Consider the following 18,298-nt stretch of genomic DNA (forward strand, 5'->3'; position numbering starts at 1 on the left):
GTGTGGATTACTGAGTTTGGAAAAATAAATGAGAAATTTGTGTCAGTTCATTTCCCATGTGTTTATGATAAATTTGTGGATTGGTAAAACCTTAAAATCAACAAAAAATAGCCTCAAACGAATAATTAACCGAGACTTACCTTCGTAGATGGGAAGGTGAAGGTTGATTGTAATTTCATCTACTGCAAACCCCTTAAGAGCTCTACACGAGAGATGACGCAGCTTCCGCAGCCAAGAATATCAGGCTTTAGAGTTAGCAAAGTATTCATTAAGGAATACTTTGTTTAACAAATTTGTAGAAAAGATGGAATGGGTGGGATTGGGTAGGGCGTGTTGAGCTCTTAAGGGGTTTGCAGTAGATGAAATGACAATCAATCTTCACCTTCCCATCTACGAAAGGTAAGTCTCGATTAATTATTCAATTTCATCTCCTGCATAACCCCTTAATGAGCCCCACACGAGATTTTAGAGAATTTCTGCAAATTTGTGCAGGAATAAAGAGATAAACAAGAATTCATGATAGAATATGTACACTTTTTATTTTCCACATAAAATAGCTGATTGAAAAACCATAGAATGTTGATTTTCATTGTGAACTTCTTTTGAATAATATTTAGCAAATGTTTTTGCATTTGACCAGCCGCCCGTGTCTAAGATAGTTTGCAATGAAACACCTAAATGATTAGCTTTTAATGTTGAAGCTTCCCTTGTATTGTGAGGTTTAAATGTGTTCCCGAGACCAGCAGCTTTTAACACTGATTTTACCCATCTACTTATTGTTGCCGGTGATGCTGCTTTATATGGTTTGACAGTTGTAATCATTAAGTAATTAGGAGATTAAATAATGGTTTTACAGTGTTACCTCTGTATTCAAAATGCTAAATATGAAGTGGACAAAAATATGATTTCATAGAAGTTAAAATTGGGTCTTTTCTTTTATGTATCGTGTTTACAGCACGACTTCATTTACTTGAGGATCAATAAATCAAAACATTCTTCAGCTTGTGCTTTCCAACTTACCAATACAGAAACCTCAGTAACAAAACACCACAAGAATTTCTGTCATCCCCATGCAGGCCTTGAGTTTGTATAACGTTGTGAGATATTTAGTAAAGCTTTGAATGCCTTGATCGTATAGAGCCTGTTTGCAGAAGGTGTTAAGTTCTTGATGTGTAAACTGTGTTATTGTTTTTTTGTCAAATATTGTGGCCAAAATCGGCCCCATACCAAATGCTGGAACTATGTTTTTTTTCCCAAACAACTTCCTAAAATTCCCAATTGAAGGTAAAGTAAAAGAAATTAATCACAATACCAAGTTTATCTCTCTACCCAACTCTAATAATTTGACCTTATTAAATGCAATATTGAAAACGCTTATTCTCAATTGTATAGTATTTGTAAGCAAAAAACCAACAACACAATGTCCCAATTTGTGGTCAAAACACCAAGAATTTTCGCTATTAGAAGGACTCGGGCCTCATTCCACAAAATTAAGTTAAGTCTGCTTACAGTCTGTTGTTGAGTGTTTTTTCAAGAAACATATGTGCCTCCCTCTGGGATAATGGGACTAAATTCATGTGTGTAAAGTGTGGTCCCAGATTAGCCTGTGTAGTCTGTACAGGGACTAAATGCATGTGTGTAAAGTGTGGTCCCATATTAGCCTGTGTAGTCTGCACAGGGACTAAATGCATGTGTGTAAAGTGTGGTCCCATATTAGCCTGTGTAGTCTGCACAGGGACTAAATGCATGTGCTTAAAGTGTGGTCCCAGATTAGCCTGTGTAGTCTGTACAGTGACTAAGTGCATGTGTGTAAAGTGTGGTCCCAGATTAGCCTGTGTAGTCTGAACAGGAAAATCATGGATGACACTTTCCGCATTTATGCAATTTTTTGTATATAGGAAGTCTCTTCTTAAAGAAAATGTCAGTCTAGCGGAAAGTGTTGTCCCTGATAAGCCTGTGTGGCTGTATAGGCTAGTGCACTTAGTGCACAATTTATTAAGCCCTGTTTTCTCAGAATGAGGCTCAAAGTAAGTCCCCCTACAGTCTGTTACAGAGTTGTACAAGATGATACCAAGTGAGCCTTGTTATGGGAAAAGGGTGCTTAATGCATGTTATGTACCATCCACAGATTAGCCTGTGCAGTGCGCACTCTGAATTATCAGGGATAATGCTTTCCCCTTTTGAGGAAATTTTAGTTTTAAGGGAATTTCTTCCAAACAAAAATCAAGTCTTGGTGGATATTGTCGTCTCAGGTTATAGCCTGTGAGGACTGCGCAGGCTAATGTGGGAGGACATTATATAAATTCATTCAGCCCAGTTGTCCCAGAATAAGACTCAAGTTAAGTCTGATTTTAAATTAAAAACAAATAAAATAAATCTCATCAAACACATTTCTAGAAAACATGTTGATTTTGAACTTTTAATTCATTTTTAATTGTGGGACATTAATTAATGTTGATTTTGTGGGCTTACTGATCCATGAAATTAGCTCAAACACATAACAAAATCACCCAGGGCAAATTCCTTTTTTCGAAAATACAAAATCCACGAATTTAAGTGTCCACGAAAAAAATATTATTTTTTTTAAACCTTTAAGTGTCATGCCAACGAGTATAAATATTTTTCCAGGATCAGGCGTGTAACACTCCAGTCTCCAGCTTGAATTGGAGACTAATATTTTGCTCTGTTTTATCATTCAGGGCCTGTTTTGAAGAGGTATACAATATATGTCACATTTATCATGACTGGCAGATTACCCCTATTGATTTTCAGGTCACTAGGTCAAAGGTCAAGGTGATAATGATTCAAAATTGTAAAATGGTTTCTGGATGATAACTTAATAATGCTTACGCCTAGGATCATGAAACTTCATTTTTCAAAGAGCATGATTCAGGGCTATTTTTCCTTCTTAGGGATTTGAGAATTTCGTGACTGAAAGTTTCACAACTAAAACAAGTTTGTGACTCAAATTTTGGCAATTTTAAGGAGTTGCTCCTCATTTGTTCACAACTTTAACAAATTTAAAATGAGTGGGCTGAAACGCTTCACAAAGATGAGACAAACCAAGCCCTGTTACATGTATATGATTTGTGTTTGAGGGTGTGTGGGTAATATTTTTACTGAAACTTTTATTTTCCCTAAACATATGAAACAAAGTTAATGTTTTCAATTTTATACTTAGAAAAAATTCATGTCTTGGTATTGGTTACTGTAAAAATTTGGATTTGTGGGCGTCATCAAAGTAAGAGCAAAGTAGTGTTATCAGCTAGAAGTAATTAAGGGCAAGTGGCCTGTAACATAATTTTACTCCCAGGTGTATGTGAATACTGAACAGATTGTCTTTTCTTCTTTATAAAGTACACCATAATAGGCGCTTCCTTATATGCTAGTGGAATAATGAAATGAGCACTGAAACTGAACATTTAATTTGTTGGATATTGATTTACTTTGGATATGTTTTCTATTGTGAATTTAAACAGATTTTAAAAAGCTAAGACATTTCAAGGCATGGTAAAAATTGTATGTGTCTTTTTGCAACAACTTTTGGAAGACATTTTTATTTAGTTTTTGCCTCCCACTTATTGAAACATATATTAAAGTAAAACATATATGAATGCTTTGTAAAAGTAAAGTGATTAAAAGAATGGGTGCACTCAAACAATATTAAATTTTTAACAATATAATTTTCCATTCCTTGGTCTTGTTATGCTGGAAAAAATGGCTAAAAAGATAAATAAGCCTTGCTGTGGAAAATGGGGCTTTTTGCATGTGCTTAAATTGTTGTCCCAGATAAGCCTGTGCATTCTGCATTCTGCACATGCTAATAAGGGACAACACTTTCCTCTTCAAAGGTATTTTTTGGTTGAAAAGAAGAATCATCTTTATGAAAATTCAGTCTGGTCAGAAAGTTTTTTGCCTGATTAGCTTATGTGGACATGCTAATCTGGGACGACACTTCCTTATATTGATGAGCTGCATATTGACTTATGAAATTATATCTCTGAAATTTAACAAAAACTATAATTATGAATTTACAGGTTAGTATAGCAATATGTAAAACATGCATGCCCCCCATATGGGCTGTCCGTTGTAGTGGCAGCCATTGTGTGAATACGATTTTTGTCACTGTGACCTTGACCTTTGACTTAGTGACCTCAAAATCAATAGGGGTCATCTGCGGGTCACAATCAATCTACCTATGAAGTGTCATGATCCTAGGCAAAAGCGTTCTTGAGTTATCATCCTAAAATCATTTTACTATTTTGGGTCACTGTGACCTTGACCTTTGACCTTGTGACCTCAAAATCGATAGGGGTAATCTGCAAGTCATGATCAATCTACCTATGAAGTTTCATGATCCTAGGCGTATGCGTTCTTGAGTTATCATCCAAAAACCATTTTACTATTTCGGGTCACCGTAACCTTGACCTTTGACCTAGTGACCTGAAAATCAATAGGGGTCATCTGCCAGTCATGATCAATCTACCCATGAAGTTTCATGATCCTAGGCGTATGCATTCTTGAGTTATCATTCAAAAACCATTTTACTATTTCTGGTCAACGTGACCTTGACCTTTGACCTAGTCACCTCAAAATCAATAGGGGTCATCTGCAAGTCATGATCAATGTACTTATGAAGTTTCATGATCCTAGGCCCAAGCGTTCTTGAGTTATCGTCTGACAACCACCTGATGGACGGACCGACCGACAGACCGACCGACAGACCGATATGAGCAAAGCAATATACCCCCTCTTCTTCGAAATTTAAATTCACACTAGACAACAATTCCAAAGTAAACCATCATGTCATAAAAGTTGTAAGACATATTACAAATTAATAAATATGAAACAATTTAATGGCAACAACTCACTGCTGGTACATATTGACAGTTCTCTCCCTTGTTAGTGTAAGCTAAATTTATTAAAGGCCACAATATACTAAATGATTTCCCTATATAATTCAATGTAAAAGCGACAAATTAAAGAGAAAATAAATGCAACATTTTGAACATAGAGACCACCATAACCATACTTTTACTGAAAGTTCATTCTAAGCTGAATCAATTTAAGCAATAAAAAAGATATGTCATGTTAAAACCAAACATTAACTTTACTCAAATCAAACTCTACTTCTTTTGCACCTTAAATTTTCCGGCCATTTTCTAGTGCAATGTAACTGTTTTCAGGTCAAATTTGTACTTAAGTCTCTATATTTTTATCATATGTCAGGGATTAAGTAGTGAGCACCTTTTCTTTCCCTTCCAATATATCCAAGAGATAAAGGCAGAACACCAGTCTAAAGTGTAAAACATGGCCTCGAGTAAAATATGATTTTTTTTATTGAGAACAGCCCAACATAAAACGATTATTTAGTATAATGTTACCTATAAGAAAACCTGAACTGTTTAAAACGCAAAAAATATGCACTTCCTTATCATTTTTCATCTGTCCTCAATGTGCATGCCAAATTTTAGATCGATCCTTCACATAGAAATGTTTGAACAATGAAAATTATTATAATAATGCCTGATAAGACATATGGCTTCCATTGTCGATGCTTAGATTTATAAAGGGCTTTCAAGAGCAAATAACATTAACTTATATAACATTATACAGTAAATATACTGTAAACTTCTTATATGCTATATCGAAGAAGAATTATAATATTATTAAAACGTGTTTGGGCTTCTTTCAGTGCGAATTTGTGAGTTTAGAGGTGCTCAATACGAGTTTCTCTACTTTTTATCATCCCCCGCCATAGGCGGAGGGATATTGTTTTGGCGTTGTCTGTTGGTCCTTCCGTCCGTCCGTCTTTCCTCCCGTCTGTCCGGAGCCATATCTTGTAAGTGCTTTGGTGGATTTCATTGAAACTTGGTATGAGTATGCATATGGATAAGAGGATGATGCACGCCAAATGGCATTGTACACCATCAGTTAATAACAGAGTTATGGCCCTTTGTATCTTGAAAAATGCTTTTTGTGTGTCCGGAGCCATATTTTTGAAGTGCTTTGGCGGATATTATTGAAACCTGTAATGCGTATATATATGGATAAGAAGATGATGCACGTCAAATGGCAATGTACACCATCAGTTAATAACGGAGTTGTGGCCCTTTGTATCTTGTAACAATGTTGTTTTGAGTGTCAAATATAATAATTTTGTGTCCAGAAGCATATTGGCGTGTGCTATCAATTCAACGAATTTGCTTGTTTTAATTATTTTCCCATACAAATTTTCCAATTTAATTATTTTTCTTTACACTTTTCAATACTTGTTAATTCCATGAAACAAAACGCATTTATTCCATGAAACTAACAAGAACGCATAATATCCTGTGAAAAAATGGTGGTTTTATGTAAATCATGCTCCTTTGTGACGGGGCCTGTTTTGACTAAAAAAAACCACTGTATACTCAATGAAAACTTAACACCTCCTCGCAATAAGACTCTATACGGCATTAGATGGAATAGATTCCAATCGAATAGGCTTAATTAAATATCTTACAGCTTTACAAAAACTCAAGGCCTGCATGGGGATGACAGAAATTATTGCGGTGTTGTGTTTCTGAGGTGTCTGTATCGGTAAGTTATAAAGCATCGAGCTGGAAAAGGGTTTGAGTTATTGATCATCAAGTAAAATAAGTTGTACTGAAAACACGATATACACAAGAATAGACGCCATTTTACCTTCTGTGAAATCATATCATATCATTCTCGTACACTTCACTTATTTATACACTGTAAAAACACTATTATCGCGGGACATTATTTTTTATTGATTTTAAGGGTTAAACGATCCACAAATTAAATACAAACACACTGGAAAATAACTTACACAAATTCCATATTTATTGTTTCCAAACTGAGAAAGTCATGCATTAACTACCACGTCCATGAAAGTCTTTTTTTAACCACGAAATAACATGCGGACGAATATATATGATTTTACAATAAACAAACAATTTAAAAGGATATTTTACCTTATGTAAATTCATACCATTCTTTGCCACCTCATCTTAATAAACAGGAAATACACAAGCAGGGCTCTTCCTTGAGTATTCATGGGTCTGTTAAACGGAGCCATACTCAAAGCGTGTTATATGCTGTTCCTTATGAAAATTATATCTCAATTATGTTTCAATTAGATCTAACAAAGTTTATAACTATTATAATAGGATTTTATTCCTATAATTTGAATTATAATTAAAACTTATATTAAATGTGTTTTTCCCAAATCAATGGACTTTTAGCACAAAACAAATTCAAAATCCCAAAATTGCATTTTTTCCCAAAGTGGCCAAGAAAAGGCCTGACAAAGCGTCTCTTTTACCTTCTGCGTCATGCTTGTCCCCCACATCCTCAGCATCGTTGTCCCGACCCAGCAGCAACTAAAGCAGCAGAATAGCTTGATGTATTTCTTGTATGTATATTTAGGACTCACACACACTGATATAAATTTAATAACAATCAATAAGACATGTTCAACATCATAAAATATGGCAAATTAATAAATCTCACATCAAGTGTAACCTTTCTGTAAACGTTGCGTAAAATATCAATATATACTCCTCCAAAGATAACTTAAACAATTTCATATTTTATTAAAAAAGTATTCATCCATATACATTTCTTACATGGCATGGTGTTTATAGAAATGAAAGTCTAAAAATAGCCTCAGTTGCTATGTACATGTGCATATATGTAGAAATATTAAATTTTCAGTTGAAATGCTTTGTTTTTTCATGCAAAGTTTACAAGAACTAAATGTTAGGACCATAATGACACAAACGTTATTACAACATAACATAATATGCATTAGATCTTATGTTCCAACAAAAACCCTCACATTGTATAATCAGATAACAATATGTGCACATAAATCATTTGTATCTTTAACTACACAAACAATGTTGTATTGTAACATCACACACTACTATGTTCGTATGCTAAACAACACATTGTCATTGAAATACTAATCACTAATAACAACAACTAATACATACATGTACACACTATTCCACTCTGAACACCAGGATGTTGTCGTCCCACTGTCCCACAATGATTGATGATGTTGTGCTGCAGTAGCAGACTGACTCTGGCCTCCTCACTCCATCCTCCTGAGTAGCCAGAGTAGTCAGCTTACTCTGCCCCTCCCAGCCCATCTGTTGTACAGTGGAGGAATAGTCTCCACAGACCAGCACCTGGCCTGCAGGGGTCACATGTAGACCACGTGGGAACTCTAGTGCTGGGTCTGTGTATGTAGCCAGGAGTGTGCCATCCCTGGCCAGGGTGAGAAGCTTGTGCTGCCAGTAGCTGGTGATGTACAGCCTGTCTCCTGTGGGACTCACAGCACACTTCAATACTGCAAAACAGAGTAACATCAAGATATTGAATTACTGTCAATGTTAAATAATCTTATTAAACATACTGCAGTGATATTGTATAACGCATATGTTGCTATAAAGAGGCCTTTACACATCTAAAATATATGCATACATTTCAATGATTCAATAGTTAAGTGTGACATTAAACTTCAGTAGCAGAAGTATTGTGTTAACGTTTTGACATGTTGAAGTGCGACTGGTGAGTTAGATATGAATTGAAGCAAAACAATTACACAGATGGAAACAATTACACATACTGAAACAATTGCACAGTTCTATCAACAGGTAAACATAGTGTTCATGTACAATCATTTTACAACCACAAAATTAAGACAGGGTCAGAAAGTGTCTCACTTCCAGGAACACAGTTTCTATTTATAGACATGCCATGTAGTGACAGTCAAAATACTTCATTACTCATGTTTATAATCAATATTTCTGAATCTTGTTTTGGCTACAATGTACTGTAGTATTCAAAGGGCACATATGAATTATAGAACAAATAGTTTATAATACATCAGCAGGTTTTCTGCTATTACATCTGAATTTTATTTTATTATCATCTCACAAAGTATGTAACTATAATTTATATTATTTTTTCAAAATAACAAGATAAAGGCCTAATGGGTCAATATTTGTTGATTAAAAAAATAAATCCCAACTCGGTTCATTTAGTCAATAAAAATTCCCAAATTTGTCATTGTATGAATTTAGAATAACACAATTTGACTAGACTCCTTTTCCCACAATGGCTAGACAAATCCCTGTACATAATACACATGTTATCAGGATGGATTCACCATGATTCTTACCTGTCAAATCACCTGATCTATCTTGGTAGAGTCTGCAGATCAGTTTGCCACTCAATGTGTATTTGTACAATTCTTTACCAGAGGTGACAAAAAGGTCTCCATTTTGATGGGCAATACCTCTACATTCATGTTGTAACTGAAACTTCCTGCCAGAAACAAGCTTTCCCTGGTTGACAGTGATAAACTGGACCTCATGTATCTTGCTATCATGGTCATTCACAGCCACTGCAACCTCACTGGGTGTGATCAAACATATGGCCCGTGGATAAGCATTCACATCCCAGTGACTCACCACCTGGTACTGCTGGCTCAGAAGCTTGAATCTCTTATTTTCGAAGTCTGCAACCAGGACCTGTCCATCTGGAAGAACACATATGCCTGAGATATCACATGTAACTGAATCACATGGTATTCTCACATTGTGCACAGACTTCTGCTGGACATTAAACGCCTTGCCTGACTTTCCCAGCAGAGTCAATGCTTGCTGTATTATATGCTTACATTTTATGCTGGCTATAAGACAGAGCTCCTTATTATCTCCAATTTTCTGAACAAGTTCATGGAATTGTGACAAGTCATTGTGAAGAGTGGTGCATTTATGAATAGAACTTGTAACTGACCCTTTAATGCTTATAACTTCATCTTTCATCTCGTTAAGTTCCTTCGCAGTAATATTATCAAATTCATTCACGATAGAGAGAACACTCCTACACATCTCTTCTTTTAAATATTGCTCATTTCCGCCTGATGTACCCACAGAATTATTATCACATTCATCTATATAAGTATTTAAATTGCCACGCATTTGCTCTATCATAACTGCACTATGTTCCTTGTATGTTCTCTGCAATGACTGAATGCTGGCCTTCTGACTGATTTGCAGGGTTTTAATTTCCCCCAGGACAGTTTCCAGCTCCACTGACAGCCCCTCTAAGCCTGTGGGCTGCGAGTTGGTCAGCTCCGAAATCTGGGTCACTTTACTGCACTGGCTGAAATAAACAATTAATACATGTACATATTAAGGAATAGTCAGTGATATTATGTAATGCTTCAAACAAGTATAAAGTGTCAAATAAAAACATACATGGACAATAAATAAACGCTTCTTGGGCTTAATATGGGGCTATATAGATTTGCACTTTTCCATCCATCTGCATGACTTTTTTGTCGTATATAACTCAATATGTATTCCTGCAACTTTACAAGTACAGTAACCAGGCATGTGAGCTAATGTGCACCTCTATACATGTATGTTGTTTTCATCATAATTGTAGTAGTGTCTCCTATTTAGACAAAAATGACATTTTAAAATATGCGAAGAGTGTAAAATAAACAAGGGCTGTTTGTGAAACATGCATATGGGCTGTCAGTTGTAGTGGCAGCCATTGAGTGAATACGTTTTCTGTCACTGTGACCTTGACCTTTGACCTAGTGACCTAAAAATCAATAGGGTCATCTGCGAGTCATGATCAATGTACCTATGAAGTTTCATGATCCTAGGCGTAAGCGTTCTTGAGTTAACATCCGGAAACCATTTTTCTAAGTTGAGTCACCGTGACCTTGACCTTTGACCTAGTGACCTGAAAATCAATAGGGGTCATCTGCAAGTCATGATCAATGTGCCTATGAAGTTTCATGATAATAGGCATAAGTGTTCTTGAGTTATCATCCAGAAACCATTTTACTATTTCGGGTCAACATGACCTTGACCTTTGACCTAGTGACCTGAAAATCAATAGGGGTCATCTGCCAGTCATGGCCAATGTACCTATGAAGTTTCATGATACTAGGCATAAGCGTTCTTGATTTATCATCTGGAAACCATTTTACTATTTTGGGTAACCGTGACCTCGACCTTTGACCTTGTGACCTCAAATCAAGTCATCTGCGAGTCAGGATCAATGTACCTATGAAGTTCCATGATCCTAGGCCTAAGCGATCTTGAGTTATCATCCGGAAACCATCTGGTGGACGGACAGACGGACATATGGACAGACCGACATGTGCAAAACAATATACTCCCTCTTCTTCGAAGGGGGGCATAATAGTATTGCTACTAGAGGACTAACACTTTACATAAATATTTATCATTGTGTAATTTAACCCACATGCATAGTTTGGTATGTCTTTTTTCAACATACCCAGAGTTATGGCCCCTGTTTAGCAAAGAAATCACATTTAAAATTGTGTTGTGAGTAACTCAAAGAAAACAGCTGAAAAAGGGATTAACTATTCTTAAAGTATTACCCACCATGTGAAATTATGCACCTTGATATTTTTTTTAAGTTTTTTTTTTACATAAGGCCACGACTTTTTTTTTTATTGGTTTACAAAAATTATTTTGAAAATGGTACATCGGGCGGTCGAAAAAAAAAAAAAAAAAAAAAACATCATTGGAAAAAAAAGTTAATGCTAATAACATCAGAACAAAGACAACATATCTATTATAACCTTAACACAGAGACAAAAAATCAAATTATGCAATGAAACACATCTATATCTTCAAATGAAATGAGTCCTAACAGCACCTTATGTAACATCAGGCAATTTTAAACACTCCATTACATGACATGCGTTCTTCTCCCATTAAAACGAAAAACTGCGCTTCATTTCCATAATTGGATGCGCACCATTACGCAATGCGATGCCCGTTGCATAAATCTTATATAAGATAAACTACTCATACACAAATTACCCGGTATGTGTTTGCTCTTACTCGACTTATGAGATCGTACATGAAAAAAAATCGAGGTAGATCGATCCATGCGTCGTCGCGGTAATGTTTGTCAAAGTTGTTGTTGTCATGAAAACTCGTTGATTTACAACGCAAAACGTCTTATTTGAACTGACGCGAATTAATTTAATCATATTTGTCAACTTCGCTTTTGCTTTATTTTGATAATTTAATCCAAAGTTTAATGTTAGCAAGTGTTTTTTTTTACTGGAATTGTAAACAAGGAGTCAGTTAAAGTCTTCCGAAAATGTGCAGTCTGTGTGAATTGACAGTTTGACGTCATCAAAGGAAAGCCGCTTTCTGTCGGAAGCAATAAAGCGACAAATTTCGCGCCGAAAAAATTGGCTTCCTTTGTCTAGCAATCAACATGCCGAACCAATCGTGTGTTTGTTTCTCAATTGCAATCCTCCAATTTAATAAAAGCACGTGCATAGCTCCGCCTTCGAATCTTTTGCAGAGAACGGAGGCGGAGTTTAACGGTTAATTGAGCTAGTGTTTTACACAAGTTGAGTTCCGATTTGCCGAAATTACTCGGCCCTAAGCATTGAAACGACAAATACATTTATCAATGATTTTCCGAGATATACCGATTTGTTCCGATTTCCAAACTTTCTGTACAGTTCCTATAAACTATGGCGGACGTGTTTACAAAATTCCTAAACACATATATCGTAAATAATGGCAGTGTTTTATTGGATTATTTATACTTATTATCAAATACTATCGGGTTTGTTTAATATAATTAACATGTTAAACAATATAGTTGCGTCACAGACACGGAAATAAATTTTGATGGGGTCGACATTTGACTGACGCTGATTTTTTTATTGTCTGTAATTTTTACCCGAAATAAATTTTGAGAAGTGCCCATAAAAGGACTGGTACATAATGTGTCACATTGAAAAATATCCCGATCTCTGCAATATATGTGAACCAATCGTTGATTGTACTTACTTGATTTTATTCGCAACCGTACTCAAACCGGATCGTTTTTTTCTCATTTCGCTCATTTAGAAGTGCGGTCGGGAATAAAATATTTAAAAAAAAGACGATTTTCCGATTTTATTTTTTTTCCCATTTTCCAAAAATTAGGGTCGGCGGTTTTGTAAACCAAGAAATATAAAAGTCGTGGCCTAAGAAGAGTTATGTGACAATCCCTTTAACCAAATGATATTTTTTCAATTGTGAGAATTGTTACTCAAATAGAGGGATACTTCTACAGTAACATATTAATCATCAGGTTAACTTGTGCAACTCCATATATTTGTTCATAATTTTAAGACATTTGTGCAGTTGTGGGACAAATTGGATTGTAGAGGTCTCCATGTACTCAAAACAATGTTCTTGTTGTTTATACTGTTTTCAATTTTAATATTGTAAACCTTGACCACACTATCAATAATAACAAATGCAAGAAAAGAGGCATGACTTTTAGTTTATGTATATTCCCACACATTTTTAAATAAGCCATAGATGAAAGTCAATATATTGTTCACAACCACCTGTCTTAAGTGGATTAAAAGTCAATGAATGAAAGCATTTAATAAGGGCAGTACTGTAATATATATGAAGAATGTCCAATTGTCCTACATGTACAGTGTTTTATGATAATGAAAATCTGTTTAAAATATTGTTATGATTGGTATAACAGGTACGTAAACTGACTGCGACACCTTTATACATGTAACTTCATGTTATAAGCTTCTGTGACTTTTGACCTATTGACCGAAACATGGATTTACCTCTTAATCTTCCTGCATGTAAACATAAAATATGTTGCATGGTTGTAGGACGAAGTATTCCCTAGACATCATGTGGAAACAATTTGTCTACAGACCAATATACAAACGGACCACAGGACAGATGCCAACCAAAATAACACGGCTTCTTAAAAGAGGGTCCTCTATTTCATAAAGTCTCAGCATGAACAATCTAGCCTGTGATGAGTGGCTTATGACATGCAACCTCATGGTCTACTATATCCCAATATGTTGTGTTGTTATTTTAACTATTGTCATTACTTTGCTTTAGTTGTTGTCACATGATCTATGTGTGGAAAAGAAAAGACGCCATTGTAAATTGTTTTAAAGAAGGATCTGAGAGATTGGTCTATTGTTTATTTATATGTGATATTGAAATACCATACAGTAGCAAGCCTAGTGGCAATGATGTATAGATGAATAATAATTTTGCAATTTACTTTATACTACACAACATAACAAAAAATTATAACTTTTTAAAAAATTTGTGGAAAATATACTTTTATTGTATTCGCATTATTTGCCAAAAAAAAATGTTAAATGGCACCAAAGCAAGAGCCAATCGCTGTTCATAAGCTATTTTCACATTCAAAATGTTAATTTCCTAAGGTTAATGAAATCCAAGATACAAAACATGTTTATGATTATTTTACACACATATTTTACAGTATTAAAAGTGTACTTAATATTGAACACAGAGGACTGCACATTTTCAACAAATATACACTCATTTACTTTTCTAAATTATTCAATAAAAACAAAGGTTTAAGTATTGTTGTGTTGTTTTCTTCCTTAAAGTCACATAACATCCACCGCATGAAATGTTTGTAAAAAGTTTATGTATTTTAAATCACATTATAGTGTTAGTAAATATAAAAAATAACCTGTTACTCTGTTTATCATACCTCAACGTCCCCGATTTTAAAGAAATAATGACAAAATCGCTAAAAAGCTGCAGTTTAAGCGGGAATGAAGATGACTTTTGTCATTTGACGTGTTAATAATGACGTCATGAGCACGGGCACACTTAATATTTGCAAAAAATGTGTTGTTTTTTTCTGTTTGTGTTGCACTTTATGTTTAAAATATATGACATCTTGGTATCAAATTGTTTGTTTTGTTGAAACTTATCTATTTTACTAAAAATGATTACTTTATAGCTGATTCCGAGTAATATGACCATCCTCCACACATGACTGATATAAGAACTTCCTGTTGACCGTGATATAAATAGAGAATATATGACTGGTGACTTTTTATATCACATGATATCAAAAGTCACCAACCATATATTCTATTTATTATGCCACATTGAAGTAAATAAGAAAATATTAACAAAACAAACAACAACAAACAACCGCTTAATTTCATTGATGTACTGTAGTAAAATATGCAAATTAGTAGCACCCTGATTACATCCACTAGCATTTATGCATATTTACACATAAATAATAGTTCGCAAGTAAGCAACAAACAATAAAATTTAAATGCTTATAATTTAACAAAATAAAACAAGATGTATTTGTGAAAAACAATGTCCCCCTATATGATGTTTGACCTTGTAGGATGACCTTGACCTTGACCCTTCACCACTCAAAATGTGCAGCTCCATGAGATACACATGCATTTCAAATATAAAATTGTTAGCTTCAATATTGCAGAAGTGACATTACATGAGCAATTTTGACCCATATATTTGACCTTGAAGGATGAACTTGACCTTTCACCAATCAAAATGTGCAGCTCCATGAGATACACATGCATGCCAAATATCAAGTTGCTATCTTCAATATTGCAAAAGTACTCCTAAAATGAGCGATTTTGGCCACATATATTTGACATCTGACCTTGAAGAATGACCTTGACCTTGACCTTTCACCACTCAAATTGTGCAGCTCCATAAGATACACATGCATCCCAAATATCAAGTTGTTATTTTGAATATTGAAATACTGCAAAAGTGTACATTAAATGAGCGATTTTGACCCATATATTTGACCTTTGACCTTGAAGGATGACCTTGACCTTTCACCACTCAAAATGTGCAGCTCCATGAGAAACATATGCATGCCAAATATCAAGTTCCTATCTTCAATATTGCAAAAGTTATTGCAAATGTTAAAGTTGGCGCAAACCAACCAACCAACCAACAGACCAACCAACAGACCAACAGACAGAGCAAAAACAATATGTCCCCCACTACTATGGTGGGGGACATAAAAATTGAAGCGAGAAATTGATACTTAAAATTACAATTTCTGCACTAAAAACGAATAACAAATATATTGTTTATAATAACACATTCAACGTGTACATGTACTTCCAAGTACACACCAATCGCTATTTTCAAAGCGAATGTGTAGAGTGAAAATTTCAAACAATAACGACAATAACTAAATGGAACTGGACTTTAACGCACTGCGCTAATTGGAAGTGATAAGAGTGATTTATTTGTCAACTTGTCCATCTCCGTAGTATACGTTTAGTAGTGAGATGTTAACGGTTTCGCTGGGAAGTCAAAGTGGGTGGAGAACGCAACTGCTTGTGGATTTTGAACTTTCTAAGGAAGCTGCTTTTGTGCAATATTCAGCGATTTTGCAAGCGATGTGTTTGGAGTTGGAGATATATTGCTGAGATTAATGATGTGTACGTTATTGTGACCAATGATATGCATGATATCAGTGGGAGAGCATCCTGAATCCCACATAGTCTGTGCAACCATATGTTTCCTGGTCGAGTGGTTGGTAAGTTTCATCGTTATACATACACATTACACATGCTTCATTATTTTTGCTATTTTTGACACCCATTTTCATTCTGATGAACCAACAGTCAGTGCCAGTACAGGGCCCTCAATCTATCAAATCTGCTGCCGAATTTCGGCGGCAGTCCCCCACCTGAAAAGTATACTTTTTTCCCCTTTTGGGGGGAAAAATTCCCCCTAAAAAAAAAAAAAATAAAATATTTTTTTTTTTTTTTTTTTTTTATTTTAATAGAAAGATGTGTCTCATGATTATTATAACTCAATTCTATTTCAATTGAATCTTTTCAAACATACTATATTATGAAAAATGCAATGAATATAGTGCAAACATGTACAAATGAAATAATGAGAGAGTAAGTAAAAAAATCCCCCAAAAAAGGGAAACGCCGCAAAAATTCCCCCTCCTAAGGGCTGCGGACCCATTCCCCCAAAGTAGTGTGAGGGCCTTGCAGTAGTCCTACTGTTATTGGTCTGTGTGCTTGTTGAAAAAAGAATGGGTTGTTTAGCTCCGAAAAGCAATGGGGCTATTTTTTGGATAAAATTTCTGGCAGTGGGCTTTTCTCATCTTTGAGCAGCTATCTTTGCCCCCTCATTTTGTGAAAAAATTTGTCGCACACTGTTCCTATTGTGAAAAAATGAGTCGCGCACTGTTCACATTTGTGAAAAATGGGTGGTGACCATTCAACATTGTGAAAACATGAGTCGCGCATGGTTTAAAAGTCATAAAATATCAGTCGCAAACTATTGAAAATTGTGAAAAAATGAGTCGCGCAATGTTGAGTATTGTGAAAAATGAGTCGCGCAATGTTGAGTATTGTGAAAAATTAGCCGCTCCATCTTGAAAGTTGTGATAAAATAAGCTGCACACTGTTCAAAATTGTAAACAAATTAGTTATTACTGTTCAAAATTGAGAAAAAAATAAGTTGTACATTGTTCAAATTTGTAAAAATATGTGTCTAAAACTGTTAAAAATGGTGAAAAAAAAATTAGTTGCTATAAACTGTAAAAAATGTGAAAAAAAATAGTCGCTTACTTTTTAAATATTGAACATTTGCATCACAAATTCATCAAATTTGTGCAAAAAAAGCCATTTGCTAATGAAGAAAAAGCCCCTAGTCTATTATAAAAAGGTTTTCAGTTTAAAGACATTCTTAATTATTTTTTATCTGCCATTTCATATGCCTATATTATCATTTTTTTATAATGATATTGTGTGCCTGTCTAAATTGTAATTTGTTCAAGTTGTGCTACATGTATAAAAATGTTATTTTAATAATCTCTATTTTGACATTTTGTCTCATGTTGGGTTTGTTAGACATTATTATACAATATAGTTTTTTAAAATTTTATTTGCAGAAAGTTGCAACCACACCTTTTGATGGGTCATAATCATTCTCCCAAGTTCTTGACAAAACAGTTCTAGCCTTATCAGTTTAACCAGTCTCAGTCTTTCTCTGCCACTCAAAGAATTCACCCCCCCCCCCCCCCCCCCCCCCCCGCTGCATTCCCATTCCAGCACAGCTTCAAATCAACCCATCTAATTACTTTTTTTGGAAAGGTGAAGCTTTTTTCAACAAATTTATTATTGAGTAAAGTGTTTTTATGTTTTTGTTTTATCTTTGAATGTTATAGATCTTAATTGAAAGAAATAGTCTAATAATATTTTATAATTTTTAGATTTACATTTTTATTTAAAAAGTAGTTGTGCAATGAGTGCTTAATTATGTTTTTATAAAGGTTTCTTTATTTCATTTTCAGGTTAACTAGAGTACTAGACTACCAATGTACACAAACATTTTCTGTTTTGTTAAAGATGTGGAGACAGAACCAGTTTTATGTAAAA

General features: G+C 34.8%; 1 protein-coding gene across 1 annotated transcript in view; it reads right to left on the reverse strand.

The window, feature by feature from the left end:
* Positions 1 to 8,104: 8,104 nt before the first annotated feature.
* LOC127865349 (uncharacterized) overlaps positions 8,105 to 18,298 on the reverse strand; it is a 151,652-nt gene continuing 141,458 nt past the window's right edge. Inside the window, exons 2-4 of the mRNA XM_052405327.1 lie at positions 9,197 to 10,185; positions 8,149 to 8,362; positions 8,105 to 8,117 (exon numbers count right to left, since the gene is read on the reverse strand). Of these exons, the coding sequence (XP_052261287.1) occupies positions 8,105 to 8,117; positions 8,149 to 8,362; positions 9,197 to 10,185 (1,216 nt within the window). The remainder of the gene's footprint in view (positions 8,118 to 8,148; positions 8,363 to 9,196; positions 10,186 to 18,298) is intronic.

This window comes from Dreissena polymorpha, chromosome 1, assembly GCF_020536995.1.
Source record: "Dreissena polymorpha isolate Duluth1 chromosome 1, UMN_Dpol_1.0, whole genome shotgun sequence".
Taxonomy (NCBI): Eukaryota; Metazoa; Mollusca; class Bivalvia; order Myida; family Dreissenidae; genus Dreissena; species Dreissena polymorpha.